At 49.2% G+C, this 25285-nt stretch overlaps 16 protein-coding genes across 16 annotated transcripts; 8 read left to right on the forward strand and 8 right to left on the reverse strand.

Moving 5' to 3' along the window:
• Window positions 1-28: 28 nt before the first annotated feature.
• KL928_000333 (uncharacterized protein) lies at window positions 29-778 on the reverse strand (the record flags this gene model as incomplete). The annotated part of the gene is made up of 1 exon (XM_043203905.1): window positions 29-778. The coding sequence occupies one exon, from the start codon at window positions 776-778 to the stop codon at window positions 29-31; it is 750 nt and encodes a 249-aa protein (XP_043062228.1).
• A 217-nt stretch (window positions 779-995) lies between these two features.
• KL928_000334 (uncharacterized protein) lies at window positions 996-2225 on the forward strand (the record flags this gene model as incomplete). The annotated part of the gene is made up of 1 exon (XM_043203916.1): window positions 996-2225. One exon carries the CDS (start codon window positions 996-998, stop codon window positions 2223-2225), a length of 1230 nt encoding a protein of 409 aa, XP_043062229.1.
• Window positions 2226-2334: 109 nt separating this feature from the next.
• KL928_000335 (uncharacterized protein) lies at window positions 2335-2919 on the forward strand (the record flags this gene model as incomplete). Its single annotated transcript, XM_043203927.1, has 1 exon — window positions 2335-2919. One exon carries the CDS (start codon window positions 2335-2337, stop codon window positions 2917-2919), a length of 585 nt encoding a protein of 194 aa, XP_043062230.1.
• Window positions 2920-2924: 5 nt separating this feature from the next.
• Window positions 2925-4781, reverse strand: KL928_000336 (uncharacterized protein; the record flags this gene model as incomplete). The annotated part of the gene is made up of 1 exon (XM_043203938.1): window positions 2925-4781. One exon carries the CDS (start codon window positions 4779-4781, stop codon window positions 2925-2927), a length of 1857 nt encoding a protein of 618 aa, XP_043062231.1.
• Window positions 4782-4943: 162 nt separating this feature from the next.
• On the forward strand, window positions 4944-5960 carry KL928_000337 (uncharacterized protein; the record flags this gene model as incomplete). The annotated part of the gene is made up of 1 exon (XM_043203949.1): window positions 4944-5960. The coding sequence occupies one exon, from the start codon at window positions 4944-4946 to the stop codon at window positions 5958-5960; it is 1017 nt and encodes a 338-aa protein (XP_043062232.1).
• A 442-nt stretch (window positions 5961-6402) lies between these two features.
• Window positions 6403-6750, reverse strand: KL928_000338 (uncharacterized protein; the record flags this gene model as incomplete). Its single annotated transcript, XM_043203960.1, has 1 exon — window positions 6403-6750. One exon carries the CDS (start codon window positions 6748-6750, stop codon window positions 6403-6405), a length of 348 nt encoding a protein of 115 aa, XP_043062233.1.
• A 329-nt stretch (window positions 6751-7079) lies between these two features.
• On the reverse strand, window positions 7080-8192 carry KL928_000339 (uncharacterized protein; the record flags this gene model as incomplete). The annotated part of the gene is made up of 1 exon (XM_043203971.1): window positions 7080-8192. One exon carries the CDS (start codon window positions 8190-8192, stop codon window positions 7080-7082), a length of 1113 nt encoding a protein of 370 aa, XP_043062234.1.
• A 254-nt stretch (window positions 8193-8446) lies between these two features.
• Window positions 8447-10006, forward strand: KL928_000340 (uncharacterized protein; the record flags this gene model as incomplete). Its single annotated transcript, XM_043203983.1, has 1 exon — window positions 8447-10006. One exon carries the CDS (start codon window positions 8447-8449, stop codon window positions 10004-10006), a length of 1560 nt encoding a protein of 519 aa, XP_043062235.1.
• A 174-nt stretch (window positions 10007-10180) lies between these two features.
• On the forward strand, window positions 10181-10861 carry KL928_000341 (uncharacterized protein; the record flags this gene model as incomplete). The annotated part of the gene is made up of 1 exon (XM_043203994.1): window positions 10181-10861. The coding sequence occupies one exon, from the start codon at window positions 10181-10183 to the stop codon at window positions 10859-10861; it is 681 nt and encodes a 226-aa protein (XP_043062236.1).
• An 8-nt stretch (window positions 10862-10869) lies between these two features.
• On the reverse strand, window positions 10870-11289 carry KL928_000342 (uncharacterized protein; the record flags this gene model as incomplete). Its single annotated transcript, XM_043204005.1, has 1 exon — window positions 10870-11289. The coding sequence occupies one exon, from the start codon at window positions 11287-11289 to the stop codon at window positions 10870-10872; it is 420 nt and encodes a 139-aa protein (XP_043062237.1).
• Window positions 11290-11331: 42 nt separating this feature from the next.
• KL928_000343 (uncharacterized protein) lies at window positions 11332-14145 on the forward strand (the record flags this gene model as incomplete). The annotated part of the gene is made up of 1 exon (XM_043204016.1): window positions 11332-14145. The coding sequence occupies one exon, from the start codon at window positions 11332-11334 to the stop codon at window positions 14143-14145; it is 2814 nt and encodes a 937-aa protein (XP_043062238.1).
• Window positions 14146-14166: 21 nt separating this feature from the next.
• Window positions 14167-16881, reverse strand: KL928_000344 (uncharacterized protein; the record flags this gene model as incomplete). The annotated part of the gene is made up of 1 exon (XM_043204027.1): window positions 14167-16881. The coding sequence occupies one exon, from the start codon at window positions 16879-16881 to the stop codon at window positions 14167-14169; it is 2715 nt and encodes a 904-aa protein (XP_043062239.1).
• Window positions 16882-17016: 135 nt separating this feature from the next.
• Window positions 17017-20328, forward strand: KL928_000345 (uncharacterized protein; the record flags this gene model as incomplete). The annotated part of the gene is made up of 1 exon (XM_043204038.1): window positions 17017-20328. One exon carries the CDS (start codon window positions 17017-17019, stop codon window positions 20326-20328), a length of 3312 nt encoding a protein of 1103 aa, XP_043062240.1.
• A 30-nt stretch (window positions 20329-20358) lies between these two features.
• Window positions 20359-21570, reverse strand: KL928_000346 (uncharacterized protein; the record flags this gene model as incomplete). Its single annotated transcript, XM_043204049.1, has 1 exon — window positions 20359-21570. One exon carries the CDS (start codon window positions 21568-21570, stop codon window positions 20359-20361), a length of 1212 nt encoding a protein of 403 aa, XP_043062241.1.
• Window positions 21571-21750: 180 nt separating this feature from the next.
• Window positions 21751-23097, reverse strand: KL928_000347 (uncharacterized protein; the record flags this gene model as incomplete). Its single annotated transcript, XM_043204060.1, has 1 exon — window positions 21751-23097. The coding sequence occupies one exon, from the start codon at window positions 23095-23097 to the stop codon at window positions 21751-21753; it is 1347 nt and encodes a 448-aa protein (XP_043062242.1).
• A 345-nt stretch (window positions 23098-23442) lies between these two features.
• KL928_000348 (uncharacterized protein) lies at window positions 23443-25161 on the forward strand (the record flags this gene model as incomplete). Its single annotated transcript, XM_043204071.1, has 1 exon — window positions 23443-25161. One exon carries the CDS (start codon window positions 23443-23445, stop codon window positions 25159-25161), a length of 1719 nt encoding a protein of 572 aa, XP_043062243.1.
• Window positions 25162-25285: the final 124 nt, after the last annotated feature.

Here is a 25285-nt window from a genome sequence, read left to right on the forward strand (position 1 = left end):
GATTTCGGATAAGGAGTAGTCACTTTATCTAGTTGGATCTATATGCCTTTAACTTATCGAGCGTAGCTTCTCTCCATGGCGGCAACTTGAGCGGGATGTTGTCAGGATGGAGGTCGGGATAATTTGCAGAAATGACGCTCATCAGCTCATTGTACATCAGCTGGTATCCGGTTCCAGTGAAATGGATCCCGTCACTTAAAAGATCGGCGCTTGAGAGTCCAGAGCTGACGAAAACGTCGTACAGGTCCACGGTAGGAACCTCCAGTCTGCCACAGACCTCTCCCAAAACGTCTCCGTACTGTTTCTGCAGCTCGTTGCTTCTCTTGGCCCTCCCTCGCTTCTTTGCTTCGTCAGCCAGTGTTTCGTCGTGTGTTCCCGGCTTAACAGCTATAACTTTTATCCCGCGCGACTGGAGCATTACGATCAAATTCCCCATATTTTCTGCATAGCGGCCGATCGGCACGTGCTGAATATAGTCGCCTCCGACGCTCGAGTCGTTGGTGCCGAAGAATATCCACGCTAGCTTGATCTGCTCCTCAGCAGGTTTCGTGTCGTGCTCGTACCTCAAAATTTCAGGCAGGATATGCAGGGCCTGCTCGGAATTGTAGCCATCAAAGCCCCTGGTGATGATCTGTAGCTTCCGTTGGTAGTCGTTGGTCAGGGCAGCAGCAATGGAGAACTGGAGCTGGCCAGTGTCGGGCTCTATTCTCTGTCTGGACGAGTACTGCGTGATGGAGTCGCCGAACAAGAGAAACTTGCCATACTGATAAACACTCATTGAAATGAAACTGGTCCAACGTATATGCGCGAGTGGGTAATCAGCTTTTCCAGACCGGGAAAATCGAGCGGCTCGATTCAAAAATTTGGGGCGGGAGACGAGCGAGGCATGTGGCCGGGCTTCATAACCGCAGTTTTCCGTAGGCCGACGATGCACCCAGTTAGGTAATTTGGTTTTTTGGAATGGCAAAAAGGAAGAGCTGTCTAATAAGATAGATATGTTTGGCCAGACTGCGAACGACTCGACACAACCGATCAACATCAGCTTTTCCAGGACGGGGTCCGTGTACCAAAATTCACGCATCCGCAGGGAAAGTATAGCGCACTCTCAGGGAATGGGGGGAATATCATGGGGTTCGGTGACTATTGGTTCCTGGCTCAAGGACGAGGTTATGCTACATGCGCACCAACAACAGAACACACATAGCAACACCCTCTCGCCGTTTTTGGGGGCCAACCACTCGGTGAACACTCACATGATTACTAATAATTTCGACAACCTTAATAGGACAGATAGCCTGAGCATGGCATTTTCCCCCAGCATAAACAATACCTCCTACTTGGCTGATCTGGAGGCCACCTACTGCAAGGACTACTCCTGCTGCGGCCAGCTGCTGCCCACGTTGCACGATCTGCTCCGGCATTATGAGGAAATGCACATCCAGCCAGAACAGCCCTTGGAGACGCCAAGAGCGAGACCGGTGACCACGGCTATGGACACGGTGAGCACGAACGAGGTGTTTTTGACGCCCAAGGGGTCGCAGGATCCTACTGTGCGTACGCAGCAGAGCCAAGGCCACGGGGTCCCTGATTCGCTAGCAACGTTTTCGTTTAACCAGCAGCCAAATAACGACACGCAGTCCAGATTGGGATATAATATACAATACCAGCAGTCGCAACAGGACATATTGAACCACTCGCAAGGTTCCTTGACCCACAACGCCCTCCAACAACAGCACCCTACCTTGTTTCAGGACTACAATAACCAGTTGTCCCAGAGACAACAGTCGCCGCTTTCCTCCCAACCAACGCCCCACTCTAATCACGCGAACACCATACCTCCGCGGGCAGGTTCTCCTCGTCAGTTTGCCATGGACGAAGACGAGGACATGGAGGAGGACAGCGAGGTGTGCATAGACGATCCTGCTAGACATTTGTACGTGATGGAGCAAGGCGAGAGCCGGCCATTCAAGTGTCCAGTGATAGGTTGTGATAAGAACTACAAGAACCAGAACGGTCTCAAATACCATCGGCTGCACGGCCACCAAAACCAAACTCTCCGGGCCAATCCCGACGGCACCTTTTCCGTTATTGATCCCGAGAGCGACGCTCCGTATCCTGATGGCATGGGTATGGAGAAGGACAAGCCGTACCGCTGCGAGGTGTGTGGTAAGAGATACAAGAACTTGAATGGTCTTAAATATCACCGTGGACATTCGACGCATTAGGAAGTTGTAATAATAGAATAGGGGATTATAATATAGACTAGTAGTTTCCCAGACGTCAAAAAAATATTTTGGCTTTTAGCAATCTTGGAATATTTTCATTTCATTCATCATGCCTCTTCATTACAACCTGGTCTTTGCACTTTTGATCTTCGAGGTTGCTCTGTTTGCCCTCATCTCGTTGCCTTTGCCCAGCAAGGTCCGCAAGCCGCTGCTCAAGACGCTGAGCGGCCCGTTCCACTCGCAGCATTTCCAGATCACAACCAAATGTGTTCTTGGGTTTGTGCTCGTGCTGTTCCTTGACGCGCTCAACAGAATGAAAACTGTCACCAACGAGCTCCAATCGCAACAGGACAGTCCTGTGGCCAGTGCAGTGGGCATCCACGAGTCTCGCTCTGAGATCCAGGCCAAACGCTTCTACGCCCAGAGAAACGTCTATCTCTGTGGCTTCACTCTTTTCCAGACCCTGATCGTCAACCGGACCTTCTCGTTGGTGTTTGAGTTACTTGCTGTGAAGGAGAAACTGGCAGAGAGCCAGAAGAAAGAGAACATCGACAGTCTGGACACAGTGGACGACAAAAAGGTCGAGGAGCTCAAGTCCAAAATCGCCCAGCAGGACGAGACCATTGAGAACCTCAAGTCACAGGCCTCAGCACTGTCCGACGAGTACGACGGGCTGTCCAAACGAAAAGTGTGACCGACTCACTGTTTCTCGTACGAGTTGCTTTTATGTTTAGGAATAAAACTGAATCCGTTTCCGGCTTTGCCCAGAAACATTTCCGTGATCTTGATCCAGTCCTTGTAGTCTGACGACCCCAGCAGGGTCTCCAGCTCATTTCTTCCCTTCCAAGGTGGCGGTCTTTCGTTCAGCTTCGGTGGTAGCCGTTCCAATATGCCGACTGGAATGTACCGATGAGTGAAGGAAATAAACTCGCACAAGTACCGTCTAGCGCTGTTCACGCCGTACTCGTCGCTGCCCCAGTGCTCCAGCGCAAATTTGGCGTATTTCTCCAAGTACGCAAGTCTTTCGGAAGCAGACTTGTCCAGATACTGCTGTGCTTCCACTTCCTCGAAAATCCACGGCTTAATCAGTGCACCACGAGCCACCATCACCGAGTCGATGCCCTCGTCGCTCACGGCCCTGTGCCAGTCCTCGTGCGTGAAACAGTCGCCGTTACCGACAAAGTACACAGGCGGCCTGTCCACCTTGTCTTTGTCCTCTTCCTGCTGCTCGTTGTAATCCTTTACGATAGCTCCAACCCGGCTAATATAATCCCAATCGGCGGCACGGGTGTATCTCTGTTGTCTAGAACGTCCGTGCAAAGTGATGGCTGCCACGTCGGTTTCGTTCAGAACACGTCTCACGAGATTCTCGGCCACCGGCTTGTCGTCCTTGACACCCATACGAATTTTCACCGTCACAGGAATCTCCCCTGATGAGTAGCTCATTCCTTTCAGAATACGCAGCATCCGCGACGGATTGTCCAGAAGGGCCGATCCTTCGCCCTTGCGGTAAAGCATGTCTATTGGACAGCCGCAGTTGAGGTTCAGCTCCGAAACGTGGCTCGTGAGCGTTTGGATGGCCTCGGCGGCCTTGCATGCCTGCCAGTGCTTGGCAGTCGCAATTTGGACACCAAAGCCCGGATACTCGGACTCGTGCGCGCGAGGAAGGGCCCATTCGGAGTTCGAGCCTTGAATCAGCGGCAGAGCAAGCGCCATCTCGGAGTAAGTCACGTCTGCTCCCAACGTGCGCATTAATCTTCTATACGGCAAATTGCCCACAGTGGTGAGCGGAGACACTATCTTGGCATTCTTCAGGTTCAGTCTTTTCTTCTCGCCCGTCCTGAAGCGGGACTCCGTGTACGAGGCTGCGTTGATTTTTTTCTCGTCTATCTCTTGGTTCTCGCGCTCTTCCTTCGTCATGCTATTTTTCTCGTCGTTCACTATCACCACGCTGTCCAAAAACTGGATCACCTCGTCAGAAACAGGCATCGGCAGCTTCTTCTTTTGCAATTGGCTCTTGGTGGCCGCAGAAATCCAGTTGACCTCGCCCTTGTGCTCTTTTTTCTCAACACCCTCTTGCTCCAGCAACAGACCCGTCTCTGGGTTGTAGTGCGATCCCAGCCATCTGCACTTCACTCCAGAAGGACAGTAGCCAATTGCGGCATAGACGGGACAAACACCTTCGATGTCTGCTGGCTTCGAGGCGAGATACGCCTTGATATCGTGCGAGAAACGACACTTGTCGGCCCCATACGGACACTCTTTAGTCTCATTGTTAGGATCAACAACGGAAGAACATAGTTTAATCTCCTCGTGTGCCTGCCGTAGATCTCTTTTCTTGTTTTGGCCCCGTTTCTTATCTTTCTTGCTCTCCTTCTCCCCAGAAGTGTGCTTGGAAGACTCTGCTTCGTCGTCGTTGTAGTCGGCCACCACGCCGCCAACCACGAGATATTCCTGCTTTATGGGTGCCACGCCCTTCTCAAGACGCGGCTTCACATTTCTCTCGGAGGAATCCTGCTCCACCGAGCGTTTCTTGTCCTCTGTGGTCTCGCTCATGATTAAAATTTTAAGTAGCACAGCCAGCTGAAAAATTATGGAAAAAAAAATTAATTAGCACAGCCAGCATACAACTCGCACCTGTCTTCCGCAACGGGAAACTTAAAACGGGCATTATCTCTCTATCAGATTAGATTCAATCTTTTTGTCCAGTTGTTGAGCATGGTGAGAAACCCGGAAGACAGTCCCTTGGCTGTTATTGAGCGCTGTCGTCGTGAAAGCCGGCCTGTTTTCGTGGCAGGACCGATGGTGCGGTATTCCAAGCTGCCGTTCAGAGAGCTTGTTCGTGACTATAAAGTGGACATCGTCTACTCGCCCATGATCCTCGCGCGGGAGTTTGTGCGGAACCACAACGCCAGGGCGAGCGATTTCAGCACAAATCACGCCGATAGACCGCTTATAGTCCAAATCGGAGCCAGCAACGTCACAGATCTGCTGCGGATGATAGAAATGATACACCCTTATGTTGACGGCGTTGGGCTGAACTGCGGGTGTCCAATCAAGGACCAGGTGAGGGAAGGTATCGGAGCGGCACTGATGTCGAAAAAGGAGCTTGTTGCAGAAATGGTGCGTGCCGTTAAGGAGAAATACGGCTCAGAGCTTGTAATCGAGACCAAGATCCGAGTTCACAACGATATCCAGGAGACTGTCGAATTTGTGAAGATGGTTGAGGCGGCAGGGGTTGATTTTATCACGGTCCATGGTCGCACAAAGAACACGAGGTCGTCCGAGCCATGCAACTTTGAGAAAATTAAGACCATCAAGGAAACTGTCTCGGTGCCTGTCATTGCAAACGGTGACTGCAAGTCACTAGAGGACGCATACCGGATTGCAAAAGACACGGGTTGCGACGGAGTCATGGCGGCCAGAGGCATTCTTAATAACCCTGCCATGTTTGCCGGCTTCGAAAAGGCTCCGTGGGGAGCTATTGAGAAGTTCTGGAACCTGAGCACAGCATACGGCCTGCCGTTTCGTCTTCTCCAGCATCATTTAGGGTGCATGCTTGTTGGACAGATCAGCAAACGGCTACAGAACGAGTTAAATAGCAAGTCCAGTCTGCTGGAGCTGATGGACTGGTTTGATGCTAATTTCGAGCTCAAACGGCCTACGGATATTGGGTTCGGAACAGCAGTTGCTGTCCAGTACCGCCAGGATAGACAAAAGCACGCTCATATATAATTTGGTTCAAGGATCAATATAGTAATGGATTCAGACATGCTGAAAAATTGGACACTGCGAAAATTTTGAATGCAAATTTGGTTTTCGGTAAGTACTAGAGATGAATGATGATGACCCTTTATTACCATATTGAACAGGCCTCCGGGCCTTGTTGATGGAATATGGTGGGAGTCCGTTTTGGGCTCTACCGGCCTTCCTCAACGCCAGTAATGATCGGTATTATAGTCATAGTTACACTGACATCAAGTACTAACAGTTAGATTCAAGTGTTCGAGTTCTCGCCCGAGTCGCCAACAGCATATTGCTGACGAATGTCGGTCGCATGGCACGAGACCGTCATACGATCTGTAGTACTAAATAGGTATAATACAGTATACCATATCCAAAACCTAGCTCTACGCCTACTACTGCTCAATTATTGGTTTCCTCTTATTCATATTATCTATTCCTCGTCCTCAACAACAACAGTGTTCAAGCCCTTGACAGATGGAACGTTGACAGGCTCGACGTAAGAGAACATAGTGTTCTTAGCGTCCTCCTCCTCGTTTCTCTTTCTGGAAATTCTGATTCTCATTCTGAATGGAACACCCTGGATACCTCTCTTCCACAGTTCGACGTTCAATTTAGGATCCAGTCTCACGTCCTCAGTACCCATGTGTAGTTTAGCGAACTTCTTGATCTCCTTCACGGCTCTTGGAGCTCTTCTCTTGAATTGGATACCGTGCAATCTCTTGTGGAGATTTATGGTGTACTCTCTGGTCACGAGTTCCTTAAGGTCGGATTTAGCCATCTTTAATATGCAATCAAAGGTCTGTGAAGAACAACCAAAGTAATTTTGAATTTTTGAAGTACAATTTTTCACTCGAGCTTTGTGTGCTGATTAGGTAATCGAGCAGAGCAAGGTATAGTAAATAGCATAAATAGGAGTATTATGGAGATTCAAACTACACATATACAAGCTACAAAGTACATTGAGGCAGAATGCTAGAACGGTATGCCTATACAGAGCCTCCATTGCACACAAATATCGCTATATCCTCAAGCTGTTTGTTCGAGGTGCTAGGTGTATAATTCCAGTAATATTTCTGCCCTTGGTCAAGTCACGTGCGCATTGGTGGTCTATTCAAAAGCGTATATATTCTGGATGTGCAATGTCCATCGTTGATGGACAAGGTCGAGGCATTTGTCCAGCTCCGACTCGCCATTTGTAGTCAGCCGTTGTACTTCAAAAAGCCCACACAAACTGCACAGAATGCGTCCACTAATTTTCCCGCTCTCCACTAGTCTAATGATCTCTTGCAACGTGAACTTGTGCTCTTTCTCCAACGCCATTGTAGTAGAGTTGTCTTCATTGTAAACCGGTTCCACGGAGTTCAGGATCGTGACAAGCAAACCGAGGGTCTGGTTATCCGTTCGCCCAAAAGCTGCAGCTATTTCCTTGAAGAATGGTGCATTATCTGACACAGAACCTGTATCTTTGTATGTGTATAGACAGCCCGCTAGAGCTGTAAGGCCTGCTAATTGCGAATTTTCTGGGTCACTTTCGAGTGTTTGGTTCAGCAAGTTAAACACGGTTAGCAGCTCATTTCTGGCGATCATGATGGCACACACATTATAGAGGATGGTTGACGATTTGTTTGCCAGTTCCTTTGTACTTTTCGGCGTAGTCGCGCGTAATTGCACAAGATCATTGTATAGCTGGTTGACCAATATTAAGCTCGGGCCATATTTGATTCTACTGATGAGCAGCTTGAAATGCCAGCTGAGTTCCTTGGGTAGAGTCTCTTTATCATCAAGCTTGATCAATTCTTTCAGAAACAGGTTTGTTTCATTTCTCAGGAACTGTGCATTTGGAATGGGCGGGACCAGAGAGCTCGAGTCCGGCACGCGCAAATTCGCAGCCATCAATAACAGATTGATTCGCAATTCCCATATCTGGAACACATCTTGCAAAGATAGATCAAAATTGGAGAGATTGGGCGACAATATGATCAGCTTGCAGTACGATGCAATGGTGAGGTATGTTTCAAGAGGACTGTTGTACGACTCTCGGGCAAACAGTTCCGAGGGTCTCTCCTTCGATTCCTCTCCCAGCAAGTTTTGTACGAGCAGAATCAGATTATCTGGGGTAACAGGAGTACTGCGCTCAACTTCGTAGAACCTTGACTCGTACTGTGGTAGACTAATGAAATTATTTGCATTTAGTAGAGATGGATATTTGACCTGAAGCATAAGATAAAGAGAAGCATAGAGATTAATAAATGTATAATTTTAATTACTCGTAATTCTGGGATATGTGGGTTTGACTAGACCGGGCTGTTTGCACTGGATTTGTGAGCTACAGATCTCATTACCTCTAAAACCACCTCTATCTTCGGTCCTTCCCCCAATGGACAATCTATCGACAGAGCTACCTTTTGATAGTCATCTGCCCTACTAAAATCGGTGCACAGATGTTCAAAAAAACTAATTTATTTGTATTTACCATGTCCTTCAAGGAGTCGTCGTACAGCTCGCAAAATGATCATGCTCCGGTCAAACTGCCCCCGATTTCATTTCTCTCTAGCAAGTTAGGGGCGTCGGACAAGGAAGGCGTGGCCAAAAGCCGTCCTGAGAGTCAACAATTGCCTTCTCTATCGTCCATCAATTCTGGCGAATTTCAACTGCCTTCGATTTCCTCGCTAGCTTCTGGGGTCGACTCGGCAAAATTGGCTTCCATTGTGCCGAGTAAGTCTCCCGAACAGCCATTAGACCAAAAACTACCACCCTTAAAATCGTCGGCATCACCCCCTTCCACAGATAACTCGTCACCGTCCAGACAGCAAATCAACAGCGTTAGTTCCCCTCGCGAGGGTGAAAAGGGAGACAAATGCCGCCATCATAAACATGTACACGACGAGCTTACAACACATTTGAAGGAAGCGCAGCAACATCTCAAAAACGGCGGACATATACACATTGTGCATCAGCCCCACGGTAATCACCATCATCACAAAGTTCTTGTACACAACCCTAATGAGACACCATCTGATGTTCCACCTCCCCAGGGGAACGACACGACGATCATACAGAACGATTCTACTATAATCGACCCCAACGCAACAGTGCCCCAGGACCAGTCGTTGGTCCACCAGGCATCCCCGAAACAGAGCACGGAAAAAACAAAAGAAACATTCAGGCCCCGAGAGATCACCCTCGACTCCAAAGAAACACTTCTGCTCGCCGCAAAATTCCCAAGAAAGCATCTGGGGTCGATAATATACCAGGCCTATCCAACAAAGGAGACCCGTTGCATGTATTTGCAAAATATAGAACCAGAACACATGCACGAGGACTCACAGGTGACCAATGAGCTAGCCTCCAAGAGAATCGAACTTCTTCCTGCATACTTCGCAAACTACATCAACTGTACAGTGGATATACACATCCCATACCAGTGCATCCCCGACAACGTCAACGTGTACGACCGCAGATTATGGGGCACGGACATTTACACGGACGACTCCGACATTGTGGCCATTTTGTACCATTGTGGAGTGCTCAAGTCGGCTGATCCTTCTGCTCCGGACTCTGGGCTCTGCATCCGTACACCAGAAGATAGCGAAAAATCTGGGGAATCTATCATTGATAACGAAAAGGGAACTATAAAATTTTCCAGACACACGGGGCCGCTGACGCCTGGAAACCTGGAGAACCGCTCGAACGTAATAAAGCAAGCAGTGGACTCGAGCGACTCAAACGATTTAGTGGTAACCTTGCTGATTCTGCCTCGTCTCGGTGTGTACCAGGGGACATACAGAAACAACTACTACTCTAGAACTTGGGGAAGCAATGGTCGTTTGCATAATGGGGTGTCTATTGCCCTTTATGCGGTGAAGTGGTGCAAGTTGGGTGGCTCTTACGACGGCTTGAATTATGGCTCTTTCCGCAAGAGATTATTGAGCGAGCGCATCGAGCTTTCCCAGAAGCTTCTCAAGACGTCGAGCGAAGAGGGAGCTGTTCCCGGCTGGGACCTGGATCGTAAATATTATAAAGAGTTCAAATAATATACGTGTGTCCTAGAATCATATGACTGCGGCTTTAACTGGCAAGAAAAAAAATAGAAAAATTATCGGGCGAGCAATTACTAGGTGACCTTTGTGCAGAAGGTTTCGAAAGCCAGGTTTGTCAATAGATCTTAACAGTTGGACAGTATTTATTGACTCGAAAGAGGAATCCTCATGGAAGAGCGAGAACAGAAAGAAGACGCGCTGTTTGTGGGCTGCGAGCCTTCGAGACTGAGAAAGGCACTCCTCAAAGTCTCTTTCACTTGGGCTACGTTTGTTAGCAGGCTCCGCTCGATATCCGAGGCTTGTTTGGAGTCCGACGAGATTACCGAGCAGCTATTTGATGACGACTCAGACAGCAACTCCACCCGCATCCAAGAATACGAACCGATTAAACCTTCCGAGGTCCAACGAGATTTACTGGAAAAGAAGCTCGCGAACGATGATAAGGAAACATGCTCCACGGGCTCCCCTTTGACGACAACACGATTAACGTCGCCCCAAAGCAGCGCTGTCAGCGGAGGCGATGAATCTAGTGCTGCCCCAGATAAGGAGGGCACCCTTACACCATTCTGTGGGGGAGAGGAGTTGTGGAAGATACAGAACCAACAATGGTTGAAGCCGATCGCGGAATACACCACTTTGGAAGGGAAACTGAATTTACAAAAAAGACTGCGTTCGCAGGATCTTAGGCATTACGTGTCATCGAAAGATTATCATATTATATATCGCAATTTGGTGATTGATGGAAGGAGTCTCAAGCAGCCAATGAATTTGAGAGACTTGTTGCGCGTCGTTGAGGCCGGCTGGGAATGGAGCCGGGTACAGGAAGGTGGCTACTTTCGCCAGAGATAATGCATCGCTTAGCCAAAAAGACCTTTTATCACAGGCGCGGGTCTGGTGTTGGTAGATTCGACTAATTTAATACAGTTTTCAAGGACACGAATATTCCTATCGAGAACCTCAATTTTGCCTTGCGCGGTGTCTGCCCCGCTATCGTGCAACCTTGTTGTTGTTTTCTCCAGCTTTTTATGCAAATCCATGGCCTTAGTGCCCAACTGTTGATAAGTGTTCACCAGCTCATCCTTCTGTCGTGCAATCGACTCCTGATTAGAGTATATGGTTTCGACTTTGGATTGTAGTCCAGTTTCGGCAGACTCGGGGGATACGAGCTTAGTCAGGGTCTTGGACAGATACTTTGAGTATTTCTGTGATAGATGGCTATTTTTCGCTCGGATCTGCTTCGAGTGGTTCAGCTGCTGTACAAAGTTGGGGTCTACCATAATCAAAAATAAAACAAAAATATATTTATTTAATCCTTTCCCATGGTGTTGGTGGTATCGCCGTATTCGTATTTTGAATTCGGGTCCCACAACATATCCACTTTTGAGGTGTTTGGTAATCTCGTGTATGTGGGGCTGTACGATGGATCTCTGGACGTTTGTCAGCTTCCTACTGGCGGAGAAACACAGATGACCCAATTTGATGAATCGAAACTGGTATTGGAGGACCTCAACGTGGTTGCAAGAACGAAACTATCATGTCGAGCGATGCAATTGGAACTGATACCAAACCTGGGATACCTGGTTGCACTACTGGAAAACCAGACCGTGGAAATCTATAGTCTGAACGATTATCAATTCATAGACAAGTTTGATGAGGCACGCTTCAATTTGATCAAAACCTGGTATGAGGACGACAAAGAACTCCAGCTGGACCAGATCAATGAAGAAGATAATGACTACATCACAGTTGACGACAACGACTCCATCTCGCTCGCCACCACTGCCTTGGAAACTATCCGTACCAAGAAGTTTGTCACATCAGTGACAGGCAACAGCTACTTGTGTCTGATATCCAAACGAAATATTGCAGTGATGAAGTGGCACGACAACCAATACGAACGCAAATACGAATACAAGTTGAATGACAAGATCCAGGTAGTTGAGTTCCTCAATTCCGATGGTTTGATCGTTGCACTGAAGAACGGTGACATTCTGAAGATCGATCTCGCGCACGATTCTGTGTCCACTATTCAAATTCAGTTCCTGAACCAACCCACTGGTTTCAGCAAGTCATTTTTCTTTAGTCCGTCAGACTCTCTATTGGAAATTTTCAAGGCAAACAACGACCAGCAGCTCATCATCATGAAAGACTACAACCTGATTAAACTCAACAGCGATCTAGAACTTGTGGTGTACAGACGACATACTCATTCCATAGACTTCAAAAACCCTGTTTTGGTGCCAAGTCACAACCAATCTGGGAAAAAGCTGAGATTCCTCAAATATTGGTTTCCCTACGTGGTTTTGGTCTACATCAACTCACTGGAAATTCGAAACCTTGAGAACGGCTCTGTTGTGCAGCAGTTGCAAGGCACGTCCACATTCAGTGGCATCACGTCCATTAAATTCACCCCCAAGTTTATGTTTCTAGTTTGCAACTCGACAGTGTACAAACTTGTGAAGACGACATACGACTCCCAGCTGGCCGAGTTTGAGAAATCAAAGGACTACAACAATGCCATAAATCTAATTGAAAAGCTTAACCCGCTGGCATTTGAAGACATATCTGAAGACCACTCTTCGCGACAGATCAAATTTACAAGACTTCGTCAATTTGAGCTTCTAAAGGGCCTGGAGTACTTGAAGTCCGAAAATTATGAGACAGGTATCAAGCTATTTGTCGAGTTTCTAGCCCCACCAGAGCTCCTACTTGATAATCTTCCAGAGTCAGTAAAGACTTTGCTGTCTGGAAATTCAAGTCTCAAACATGCTGCTAGCAAGGAGTCACTGAAGAGCGATAAAGAGCCAGAAACTAAAACCAACCAGGACATCAAGATTATCAACCAGGTCATCAGCTTTTTAACAGATGCCCGGAGGAAACTCACTCGGCTTCTGGATCCGGATTCGCCCAGATTCCTGTGGCATGGCTTTCTCATCTCCCGTGAGCTTTATGGGTCCAAAGATATCTCCAAATTAGAACAGAAACTGCAAACAGTGGACGATTGTCTTTTTCAGTGCTATTTGATTACAAATCCCCGCATGGTGGGGCCACTGCTCCGGATATCCAATTACTGCTCCTTTGACAGAATAGAGAAAAATTGTCTCGAGCTCAAGCTGTACACAGAGCTCATAGATTTTTATTACTGTCGGTCACGACACGACAAGGCTCTGGAATTGTTGGAAAAGCTGTGTATTTCGGAGCACGTCTTCGAACCTGAATTCATGGTCAAATACATACAGAAACTCGGACAACCACAGCTGGATCTTATTTTCAAGTACTCAGAGAAACTGATTGCACTAGACCAGACCAATGTGGAGAGTATATTTATGGATGACTCAATCGAGTGCGAGTCTCTGAACAAACAGCAAGTACTGGATTTCCTCAACAAATGGCCCTCGTTGCAAGTGCGTTACCTGCGATACCTAATATTTGACCTCGGCGAGACCAACATCAAGTTTCCAAATAAACTCATCGAGCTGTACCTACAGGACCCTGCAAAGAACCAGGCTCACATCAACCAGATATACTCACTCAATAACTACAACCCGTCCTTCGTGCTCAAGAAACTCAATTCGCTCAAACAGTCGCCAGTGGTTCTGGAGCTCATGATTCTTCCTCTGGGGAAACTCAATAAACACAAGGAAGTGCTGGAAATCCTTGTGCACAGGCTCAATGATATAGAAAAAGCGCTGAACTATTGCAGAGCAGTCCACTCGTCGTCACAAGAGACCGGAATTAAACTAACGTACATGCTACTCGACATGCTTCTATCCTCAAATGACTACGACTCAGTCTTTCAAATATTGGACTCAGGCATTACTTATCTAGACCCAGTCGAAGTATTAGAGAAGCTGCCTCGATCGCTTCAGCTCGGCAGGTTGGAGGGCTACTTGGAGTCCAACATCAGAAATATAATGTCAGACCTCCGCTCGGATATCATAAAAAGTGAGCTTCTCAAAGTGCAGCTCATCAACCTCAAGTACGAAAAACTGCTCTCAGACACGGCTCATGTGCGCATTGACGCCAGCTCCAAATGTGTGGTGTGCGACAAGAATTTTGCTGCCTCTTCAATCCTCAGCTTCTTTCCAGACGGATCGGTGGTGCATTATAGCTGTAGTAAGTATAGAAATTAATGACATTAGCCGGCTATGAATCTATGTCGTCGTGATGAAGCTGATCACTGCAGAACAGTACTTCACCATATCATCCATCTTGGTGTCTACTTGAGAAGCGAGAGACCGCCATTCGTCGAGAGCCTGCACGACCTCGCCTTCAACATTGTACAGCACGTCTCCATGGATCTTGAAGAAGACAGAGACGACCGCCACTAGGATTTCGTAGTTTCTGTTCTGCTTGAGTCCGTAGTTGATTGCATCCACAAACCTTTTGAGTTCTGTGAATGGCTCCGTCGTCTGCAATGTTCTGAGTTCCAGATCCAGCGTGGCAGGACTCATGTCCACGAGATATTCGATAAATTTGTCGTAACTAGACTCAGCACCCTCTCTGAGCAATCTCGTAAAGTCGGACTCGAATGCAGCAGAAGAGGGGTCTAGCTTCATCAATTGGGACTCCGATTCCGTCTGTTTTTCCTCGCTTGTCTGTTGCAGGAAGAACGGAACGGACTCTGGTTTCTTCGGAGGCTCCAAAGGCTTGTTCCTTCTCTTGATCGTGTCCAAATGCATGATGGTGTTGAACTTTGTGCGCGAGTGCAGCGAAAGAGTCACTAGGTCTTTATCAAGCTGGTCCACCGAAACGTACGTTCCAGAACTGTATTCCTCGTCATCGGCAAACGCACCTTCCAGGATACTAGAGCCGTTCTCGCCGCTTACATTCGGAAGCATCATGGTTGCAAACTCCTCCTCTTCAACGTGCTTCGTGGATATTGGTTTAAATTGAGCTTTGTTGGTCCACAAAGATATACCCACTCCGTTGACATGCGTGGTGGCAAGATAGTCGCCTAAAGGAGACATCTTCAAGCACGTGACTGTGTTGGGAACCATGATGCCGTCAATGCAGCCGCCAGTAGGCAGGTCCCAGGTTCGAATAGTAGAGTCCAGGGACGCCGACACAATCCAGCGACCATCCGGCGAGAAGTCCATAGCAGTGATTCTGTTGGAGTGGCCAAACAGCTGTCTGACCACCTTGTGCGTGGCAGAGTCGACGACGACGATCGATAGATCATCCAAAGCAAACGCAACAAGGTCAGAACCTCTGTGGTACACCATTTGGGTAATTGGAGCATCCAGCTGCAGTTTTCCGAGGAACTTTGATTGACTGAAGTCGTAAAACCCAACGAGTCCATCGAGAGCGCACGAAACCATCTTCCTATTCATTCCGTCAACGGCAATACCAGTGACAGCCTTTTTGTGCAGTCTGTAATTCTTGCGTAGTTTTCCACTTTGCAAGTTGTAGACTCCAATGCCACCATTACTGGACCCAACTAGGGCAAAGTTTCCGCACTGGGTGATGTTCACGGCCTTGACAATGCCACCATCGATAGTGTCCAGAACGTGCTTACTGACCTTCTTGTTTCTCGAGTCCCAGGTACGCGCAAACGTTTCTTCCTGGTGAGCAGTCACAATATTGGCCCAATCTCCTTCTCTGGCATTCTCCTGAGCTATCATGGTGATTGGCGGGAATTTATCCTTGAACGTGGAGGAGACACCTGCCTGACGCTTTCCGTCCTTCATGGCAGACTGTCTCTGGGACATTTCCTGCGACTGGGCGTCTTTACGTAGCGAGAAGGTCCAGAACGAGCGATCTTGGGAGGCAGATTGGATGAAATGCGATTTCGAGTCGCCAAATGTGATGCACGTAGGCGGAGCCGAGTGTCCTCCACGGGATCTCAGATGTCTAGGAGGAGCGACCACAGCTGAGTTATCTGATAGGGCAGGATCAAAAACGTACTCCTTCAGACTGTTGTCGGCACCAGTGGTGACTAATATAGGCTGTCCACTAAGAAATTGCACCTTTGAAACACCGCCGGCAACCTCTTTGTGAGCATTACGCAAAACATGTACTCTTGTCTTTTTCTCCAAATCGTAGAAGAACAGGTCTCCATTCACCATCGAGCATACCACGTGTGGTGAACCATCAGTTCTGAACGAAAGCGATGTGATCTTCGACTTGGACCCTGTAGATATGGTTCTAAGACTTTTGCCCTTTTTCAGGTTGTAGATTGTGAATGAGCCAACACCATTTCCAACAGCCAGAATGTCTAGTGCTGGGGCTGTTTCGATACAAGTGATTCCATCAACAAACTCTTCGGACAAAAACACCATTTTTGCAGTTCTAACGTTGAAGATGAGCAGATGAGAAGTGGTGGCAACAACCACTTTGTTGATGTAGGTCGGAGGGTGCACAATATCCACAATCTCGCCATTGAGAGCGTTCACCTTGAGCTCTCCATAGTATTCGGTAGGGAATTTTTCATCCCTCTTCTCAAACACGAAAAGTGAAGACCCCGTGCAGGCAACCAGGTAGCTACCAAAAATTGTCACTTTTCTGATGGTTTCAGAGGTTGGCAGAACGAGCTCCTTTTCCAATTTTCCCCGTCTGAAAATACCAATTTTGTTTCCATAGGAGCAAAAGATATAGTGGAAATGTGCTGTGATGGATCGGATGGGAGTTTCTGTTTGGGTGGACGACACAAAAAGCAGATGTAGGGTTGCTGCGTCGTAGATCTGGAAGGATCTGCCAACGACAGTGGCGATGTAAAAAGACTGGCCTAATGTTCCCACAGCGAAAGGAGTCCCGTTGGAGACGTGGCCAATGACTCTGAAAGGTGCAAAAATCTTGGAGTTGCGCACAGCACCAGAAGATCCGGAAGTCTCGACTCTCCGTCGTTTCATCGAATCCGCTACAGTCATTGTATTGAACTCTGGATCACTAACAAAGGTGAATAATTTTCCTAAAATTTTATGAATTTTTTTTTTATTTCTACAGCCGCGTCGATCGACTGAAAATGTAATCAGAATTAGTTCTCAAAGTATTTCTCAACTGCAATGAGCTCTCTTCCTCAGCTAGGAGTAGATTCCGACACAGAGCACGAGGAAATAGGCACATTACCAGAAAGAACATACTCGAGCCATTCAAACACTTCTGTGGACTCCATGCAGGCCATAGAGGAGGAAGACGAGGAAAACGATATGGACCCCGTGCCTTTGACTGCGCATTCTTTGGAACAGCATAAAAGGGCTATTGCCACGATTGCCCCTATTTTAGAGGATTTTGTTCCTGTTCTTTCCAAGTCCGAGGTGCTGAGCCCATCGAACAACGCTCTTTCCCGTACTGTCTCGAATATTAGTTCGCTTAGCATTGGCCACCAGATGCCTCCCAACAGCCAGGGCAGTCCGCAGCACGAAACCTCAGGAGTTGGCAACTCGCCAGTGGCCTCTGACAATGCCTTAAACTTCAGTGACGGCAGAACACTGTCGGCAACCTCATCGAACGGCGTTTCTGCCTCGAGTTCAGGAGTCAATTTACAGCATAAAAACAGAACGTCATCTATATCCGTCTCTGAAGTGTCGGGGCCAAAATTGCCCAAGATCGGAACCATTGGTGTGTGTGCAATGGACAACAAGGTGCTGAGTAAGCCGTGCAGACAGATTTTGAACCGGTTAATCGAAAATGGCGAGTTCGACACTGTGATTTTCGGCGACAAAGTTATACTGGACGAAGCCATTGAAAACTGGCCAACGTGCGATTTTTTGATTTCCTTCTTCTCCAGCGGGTTCCCTCTTGACAAGGCAATCGCGTATCAGAAACTGCGCAAGCCATTCACCATAAACGATCTGGTGATGCAGAAAGTGTTATGGGACAGACGGTTATGTCTCCAGATTCTGCAGGCGGCCGGCGTCCCTACTCCGAAAAGACTGGTGATTTCCAGAGACGGCGGACCTTTTGTGGACGATGAGCTGAAGGCCAAACTGGAGAAGCTGGGAGTGGACACCTCAGAGGTGCCGGAGCCAGACTGGAAGATGCTGGATGACGACACTTTGTATGTTGACGGCGAAACTATTAAGAAACCGTTTGTGGAGAAGCCCGTGGATGGTGAGGACCACAACGTGTACATCTACTATGCTAAGGAAAACGGTGGTGGTGGCCGCAGACTTTTCCGCAAAATTGGCAATAAGTCATCTGAGTTTGATCCTAACTTGAACATGATCAGAACCGAGGGATCGTATATTTATGAGAAATTCATCGATACGGACAACTTCGAGGACGTCAAGGCGTACACTGTCGGCCCGAAGTTCTGCCACGCCGAAACAAGGAAGTCGCCAGTGGTGGACGGCATTGTTCGCCGGAATACACACGGCAAGGAGGTCAGATACCTGACTAAGTTGTCGCATGAGGAAAGGGAAATTGCAAAGAAAGTGAGCCGAGCGTTCGAACAGACGATTTGCGGGTTCGATCTGCTGAGAACAAGCGGCAAGAGCTATGTGATCGACGTCAACGGCTTTTCCTTTGTGAAGGACAACGAGGGGTACTATGATCAGTGTGCCTCGATTTTGAGAGAAACGTTTTTGAAGGCCAAGAGCGAGCGTCTGAAGAACTCGGCCGCTGTAACTTCAGAGGAGAAGAAACAGAAATGGGTGTTCAAGGGCATGATTTCTGTGGTGAGACACGCAGACAGAACGCCGAAACAGAAGTTCAAGTACTCGTTCAGATCGCCCATATTTATATCTCTGCTCAAGGGTTATAAGGAGGAGGTTATCATTCGCGAGCTTCGAGACCTGAAGATTGTTCTCCAGACGGTGCGTGTTGCTCAGGAGCAGCAATTGGAGGACGAGACAAAACTGAAGCAGCTGGCCACGGCCTTGGAAAAGAAGATGAACTTTCCAGGTACCAAAGTCCAGCTGAAGCCCTCGCTGAACGACAAGGGAGACATTGAAAAGGTACAACTTATCATCAAATGGGGCGGAGAGCCCACCCATTCGGCCAGATACCAGGCTTCAGACGTGGGAGAGCAGCTCCGCCAGGATATTCAGCTGTTGAATAAAGACGCCCTGAAAGACGTGCAGATCTACACTTCGTCAGAAAGGAGAGTGGTTGCGTCTGCACAGCTCTTTGCCAAATCGTTTATTGCGGAAAATGAACTGCCTGAAGACTTTCTCCAGGTGCGCAAGGATCTTCTGGACGATTCGAACGCGGCCAAGGATCTGATGGACAAGGTCAAGAAGAAGCTGAAGCCTTTGCTTAGACAAGGGAAAGAGGCCCCGCCACAGTTTGCCTGGCCTCCACGGATGCCGGAGCCGTTTGTGGTAATCAAGCGAGTTGTTGAGCTGATGAACCACCACCGCAAGATCATGGAGAAGAATTTCGAGACCAAGGACGTCGAGAACTTCCAGAAGGAATGGTGCTGCGGTGAGGACCCGTATCTCTTCAGAGAGAGATGGGACAAGCTGTTTCAGGAGTTTGTCAGTGTTGAAAAAGTGCACCCGTCGAAAATTAGCGAGTTGTACGACACCATGAAATACGACGCTCTGCACAACCGCGACTTTTTGCAGAAGATCTTCATCAGCGAGGACCGCGAGGACACAGGCCAGCTAGGATGTTCTCTGGTCAGACAGTATCCGATCAACGTGCTTGCCATGAACAACTTCAAGGTGAACGACTCGTCGCTCGACAACTCGTCTCCATCGAACTCGTCCAACCCGGCAGGATCGATCGGCTGGGTTCTTTCGTCGTCGTACAAGCCGTCGTCCCGCGACGACCACAGCTCTCCATTCGACGACCCAAAGTACAATCTTTTGCGGGAACTGTACAGACTGGCGAAGGTTCTATTCGACTTCATCTGTCCTCAGGAGTATGGTATTGAAGAGCACGAGAAACTGGATATCGGACTGCTTACGTCACTGCCGCTGGCCAGACAGATCATGAGCGACATCTCGGCCATCAAGGAGACCGACAAGGCTGCCACGCGCGTTTACTTCACCAAAGAGTCGCATATCTACACGCTGCTGAACATCATTTACGAGTCGAAGCTGCCGATGAAAATTGCCCGGAACGCGCTTCCGGAACTCGACTATCTGTCGCAGATCGTGTTTGAGCTCTACGAGTCGGAGGACAGCGTGGGCGGCAAGACGCACTCGATCAGACTACTGTTGTCGCCGGGCTGCCACACCCAGGACCCGCTGGATGTGCAGCTGGACGAAAAACACTACATTTCGTGTATCCGCCGGATCAGTCTGACCAGACACCTGGACATGGACTTTATGCAGCAGAAGCTGAAGAGCCGGTTCTCCAGAGTGTCTCTGCCTAAACGGTTCACCCCTGTGAACATCTCGAGTCCATTGGCAGAGGCCAAGCCTTGAATACGTTAAAAGATAATTTATTTAATTAGCCTATGTTATCACTGCCAGGGAGTCGAACAGCACGCTGATGCTTTCGCCAAAATGGTCTCTTCTGATACACTCGGCGAAGATCGGCGACACGTCGATGACGGTGAGTTTTTTGCAATTCTGGGCCTTGGTCTCGGAGATCGGATACGTGTTGGTGACGATGATTCCGTCAATATACTCGCACTCGTTCAGCCTCTCGAGACAGTCGTTCGCGAAAATCCCGTGTGTAGCCACCACGTAGCACTTTTTGGCGCCGCAGTTCATTCTCAGGTGTTCTGCTGCAGCAATGAACGAGGTGTGCTTGTCGATCATGTCGTCGACGATGATGGCTGGTCTGTTCTGGACGTTTCCGACCAGAGTGATCAGCTTCTCGCTGGCGTTGAACTCTGGCTCGTCCTCGTCGTCCGAGTTGTCGTCCGCGATGTCCGAGGTGTGCTGCACCTGCGGCTCCTCGTGCGGAGCACTGGTGTCCTCTACCACATGTCCCTTCACGATTCTCGCAGTCTGGATGTCTGTGCTTACTATGACATTTTCCTGCTCGACCTCGCCGTTCTCGGTGGTGTTGATCTTGGCGGCCGGCTGCTTCCCTCTCACCTTCTTGCCCATGAACCCGTCTCTGGTCCGTCTTCTGTCGGTGTGGATCATGGCGAAGTTGACCTTGAGCTGGTCGGCCAGGGCCGTCACGCGCTTCGTTCCGCCGGGGTTTTTCGACACGACAACTGCCTCGCTGTAGTCCTCGATGTTCTGGCGGATCCAGTGGGCCAGCGTGGGGCCTGCGTACAGATTATCCACCGGCTTGGAGAAAAAGCCCTGCATCTGCGAGGCGTGCAAATCCATCGACACCACGTGGTCGGCGCCGGCCATAATCAGCAGATTGGCCAGCATACGCGCCGTGATGGCCCCACGGTGTTTTTTCATCTTCGATTGTTTGGAGTACGGGAACTGGGGGATGACGGCAGTGATCTTTGCTGCAGAACCACCCCTGCACGCAGAAATCAGAATGAGCAGCTCCATGATGTGGTCGTTGGTCTCTGGAGAGCCCGACTGGATGATGTAGACGTCCTCGTCTCTCACGGAAACACCTATCTGCACCGAGGTCTCTCCATTGGCGAATTTCTTGAGGGTGACTGGAGCAGGGTCGATGCCCAATTTCTCGCACACTAGCTGTCCCAACTTGGGGTGGGAGTTCCCCACAAACACCTTGCACTTTCTCATCTCGCTGAAAAGATGCTGGCTATGAGAACTGGTAAACTGGGTGGCGCTAATGGTGAATAAATATGCGCGTCTGGCACTGGCACTCTGGTAGATAATTAAAAATTTTTTGGGGTGTCTATATTAGGAAACCGGGCCGGAAATCAAATATTTTATATTATGTTATCTCTCCTTTATACCGAATCAGTACATATTCAGCTGCTTCTCGGTCATCGAGTACTTGATCCAGTTTGGCAGACAGTTCTGGTCGTACACGTCGGGAGGCGCAAAGTACCCTGGCTCGTGGTCCGTGGAGCACTTGTCGCTGTTAGGCGAGTTCTCGTATGGCGAGTGGTGGTAGCCAATGTCTCTGAACCACCACACCTTGCTCTTGTCCTCGAACAGCCCGACTCCCACAGAGTGCACGGGGGCGTCTCCCCATCTCTCGTAGTAGAATCCACCAGCGGCCTCCAGAGCGTCGAACCACTTCGAGTACGCCTCTCCTCTGTAGAAGTCCATATCTGCAATCTCGAAGTTCGACCAGAAATGGCACGTCGAGTATCCGCCTGCCCCGTTGGTGTTATGAGGGTTCTGCTGGTTCTCTGTCAGCCACTTGAACGCACCGTTCGGATGCACATACTCGGGATGGGCAAGACAGAAGTCAACAGTGGTCTTCCACAGGGTCTCGATCGTCAAAGGCTCGTCGTACAAGCTCACAGTGAAGCCGTACGTCAGCTCGTTGTCTCTCATGAATTTGAACACGTCGTAGTCCACCTTACAGAAGAAGTTCACGTTGGGCTCGACTCTCCAGTAGTATTTGAACTTCTTCAGGCCCTCCAGTCTGTAGAACCAGCCAGAGTTGAACCGACACATGTTGTGATAGCTCTCGAGACTGGCGTAGTTCACTTTGTTCGCAGTCAGCTTGGCAATGCCGTTCTTGTAGAGAACAGGGTCGATGTTCGCTGGCTTCTCCCAAATCGACTTGGGGATGATTTCGTAGTACACCTTGCCGGAACACACCTCCTCCACGCGTTTCTTGAACTCTGGAGTGAACTCCTCGTCGTTGATGAACGTGAACGGATAGTTGTAACGCCAGTTCCAGGTCTCCTCCAGCTGTCTGATCGACGAGACGATGCCCTCCAGTTCGGAGTTTCTCACGAGAGACAACAGAGTCGCGTTGGCCAGCTCGTAGCTGGTGTCGCCGTCCTGCTTGTGCACCAGCTTCATGCCCTTCGGCTCGTCGATCTTCTTGCTCAACACCTCTCTGTGGAACTTCATTTGCTCCTCCACAATCGTCTCTTTAGGAGTTCCCTCAGGGAACGCACCATTTTTGAAAGTCAGGGCCTGCTTCACCTCCTCAGCGGTCATTTTCTTGTTCTTGCTGGCCGTCTTTGTGATGTATCCTTGGAGATCGGTACGGTAGCTATCGAACATCTGAGAGGCGCCCTTCAGAGTTTGCGTCTCGCGTGCTGCGTGGAGCGTGAACCCTAAGATGAACACCAGTGCTACGATTCCGGCTGAGAGCCGGATAAACCGTTTATTAAGCAACATTGCAGTTAGGGTCCTAGCAAAATAGCGAGAAAAAAAACGTTTTGCTAAGAAAACAGGTATACAGGAAAAAAAAAAGTAATCCGTGTCTGGTCCGCCCACGCGTAATGTTCTATGCGTCAATTTAAGCGGACTCAAATCCGCACCGCGGAAACGGCAGAGGCCGGGACTCTCACCAACGGCTCATCTGGGGTAATCAGTGACTTCTGTTTATCACGGCTGCCAATTCTGCTGCACCCACATCCATGCTCTATGGCAAGACATTCCTAATTGATCGTAGACACAGCCAAGATATTAAAAAATAGTGGATCTATAAAATAGTAGAGCGTGCTGCTTCTGTGTAATCTTATGACACGCCGGTTTACACACTCGTCCCAGCGACGCGCGTCGCTTGTCTCAACGTCTGTGGGCAGACATGGGCTGTTTGTGCCCCAGGACCTCATCAAATCAGACGACTTCACGGCCGTTGTCAGCGACCAGGACCTTGAGGAGGACGAGCCACTGATCGAGACCCAGGTCCAGCAATACTCAGCGACACCAAGGGACATAACCGAAGAGGCAGAGCTGCTCGAGGCCAACCACTTTCCCATTAGAAGATACTCCTCCGTGCCTTCGGTTTCCGTGCCACCTGCCGAAGACCGCGAAGCTGTCAATGAGTCATGGGACAAGGCCCTGCGCGACGGGAAAATCACCACCACGCCTCTCTTTGAGCTCAAGAAGATGCTGATGTCGTCCGTGCCGCTCGTGATAACCTTCCTGCTCCAAAACTCTCTGGGTGTGGCCTCTATCTTTGCCGTGGGACATATCTCTCCCGAAGCACTCGCGGGAATCACCCTCGGAACCATGAGTTGCAACATTTCGGCCATTGCTGTCATCGCCGGCCTCGCATCGTCGCTCGACACGTTTCTGCCGCAGGCCTATGGAGCCAGAAAATACAAGGTCGTGGGCCTGATTTTCCAGCGTTGCACAGCTCTCATATTCACGCTTATGTTCATAGTCTGCATAGCATGGTGGATTTGGGCCGAGCAGGTTCTGGCAAAAGTCCTTCCGAACGCGGAAAGCGCCAAACTTGCTGCCACTTACCTGAAAGTCATCACTTTTGGATTGCCAGGCTATATACTTTTTGAGACAGGAAAAAGATTTCTGCAAGCCCAGGGAGTTTTCGAGGCGTCGACGTACGTTCTGTTTGTCTGTGCTCCTTTCAACGCATTGCTCAACTACTTGTTCGTTTGGGTATTTAAAATGGGATACATTGGAGCCCCCATCGCTGTCAGTGTGAACTATACGTTGATGGCTATTGGGCTATTTGGGTACACCATCTGGACGAAAAATGTCGCCAACCCTATGAAATGCTGGAACGGACTGACGCTGAGAAAGGCGTTCTCCAACTGGGGCGAGCTGGTGAAGCTTAGTATCCCCAACCTGATCATGATCATGTCCGAATTCCTGAGTTTCGAGATCCTCACCCTGCTGTCCAGCTATCTCGGAACAGTGCCGCTTGCAGCACAGTCTGTGATAACCACTATGGCTTCTCTCACCTACCAGGTGCCATACGGAGTTTCCATCGCCGCGTCTACCAGAGTGGCCAACTTCCTGGGTGCCCAGCTCCCACGAGAGGCCAGAATAGCTACCAAGATGGTTTTTGTGTTCACCGCAGCCATTGCCTTGATCAACTCGTCATTCCTGCTCTTTGACAGCCGGCAAATTGCGGGCTGGTTCTCCAACGATGCAGACGTAATCGAGGTGGTCGCCAAGGTGATGCCGCTGGTCGCTTTCATCCAAATATTCGACGCCATGAATGCAACCAGCGCAGGGTGTCTTCGGGGACAGGGCCTGCAGAGAATTGGCGGATACGTCAACCTGTGCTCGTACTATCTCATTGGTCTCCCGCTTGGGTTTGTGCTGAGCTTCTATGTCCCCAAGGGTCATCCTATGGGACTCTTTGGGCTGTGGACAGGCTGTGGAGTGGCCCTGGCGATAATTGGTGTCATCCAAACGTATTGCGCCCTTGCTGCTGACTACGACAAACTGGCCGCCGACGCGCTCAGACGAAGCGAAACAGACTAGGATAGCTGTGTAATTTCGTTCTTAATCTTAGCCAGCTGGACAATTAGTTTTAGCGAGTCTGCAAAATCAGACTGCGCAGTCCGCAGAGACAGAGGAACCAGTCCTCCAGAGAACTTTTTCAGCG

Source organism: Ogataea angusta (assembly GCF_019207475.1).
Source record: "Ogataea angusta isolate 61-244 chromosome Unknown 61-244_NODE_1_length_1302399_cov_90.877568, whole genome shotgun sequence".
Classification (NCBI taxonomy): Eukaryota; Fungi; Ascomycota; class Pichiomycetes; order Pichiales; family Pichiaceae; genus Ogataea; species Ogataea angusta.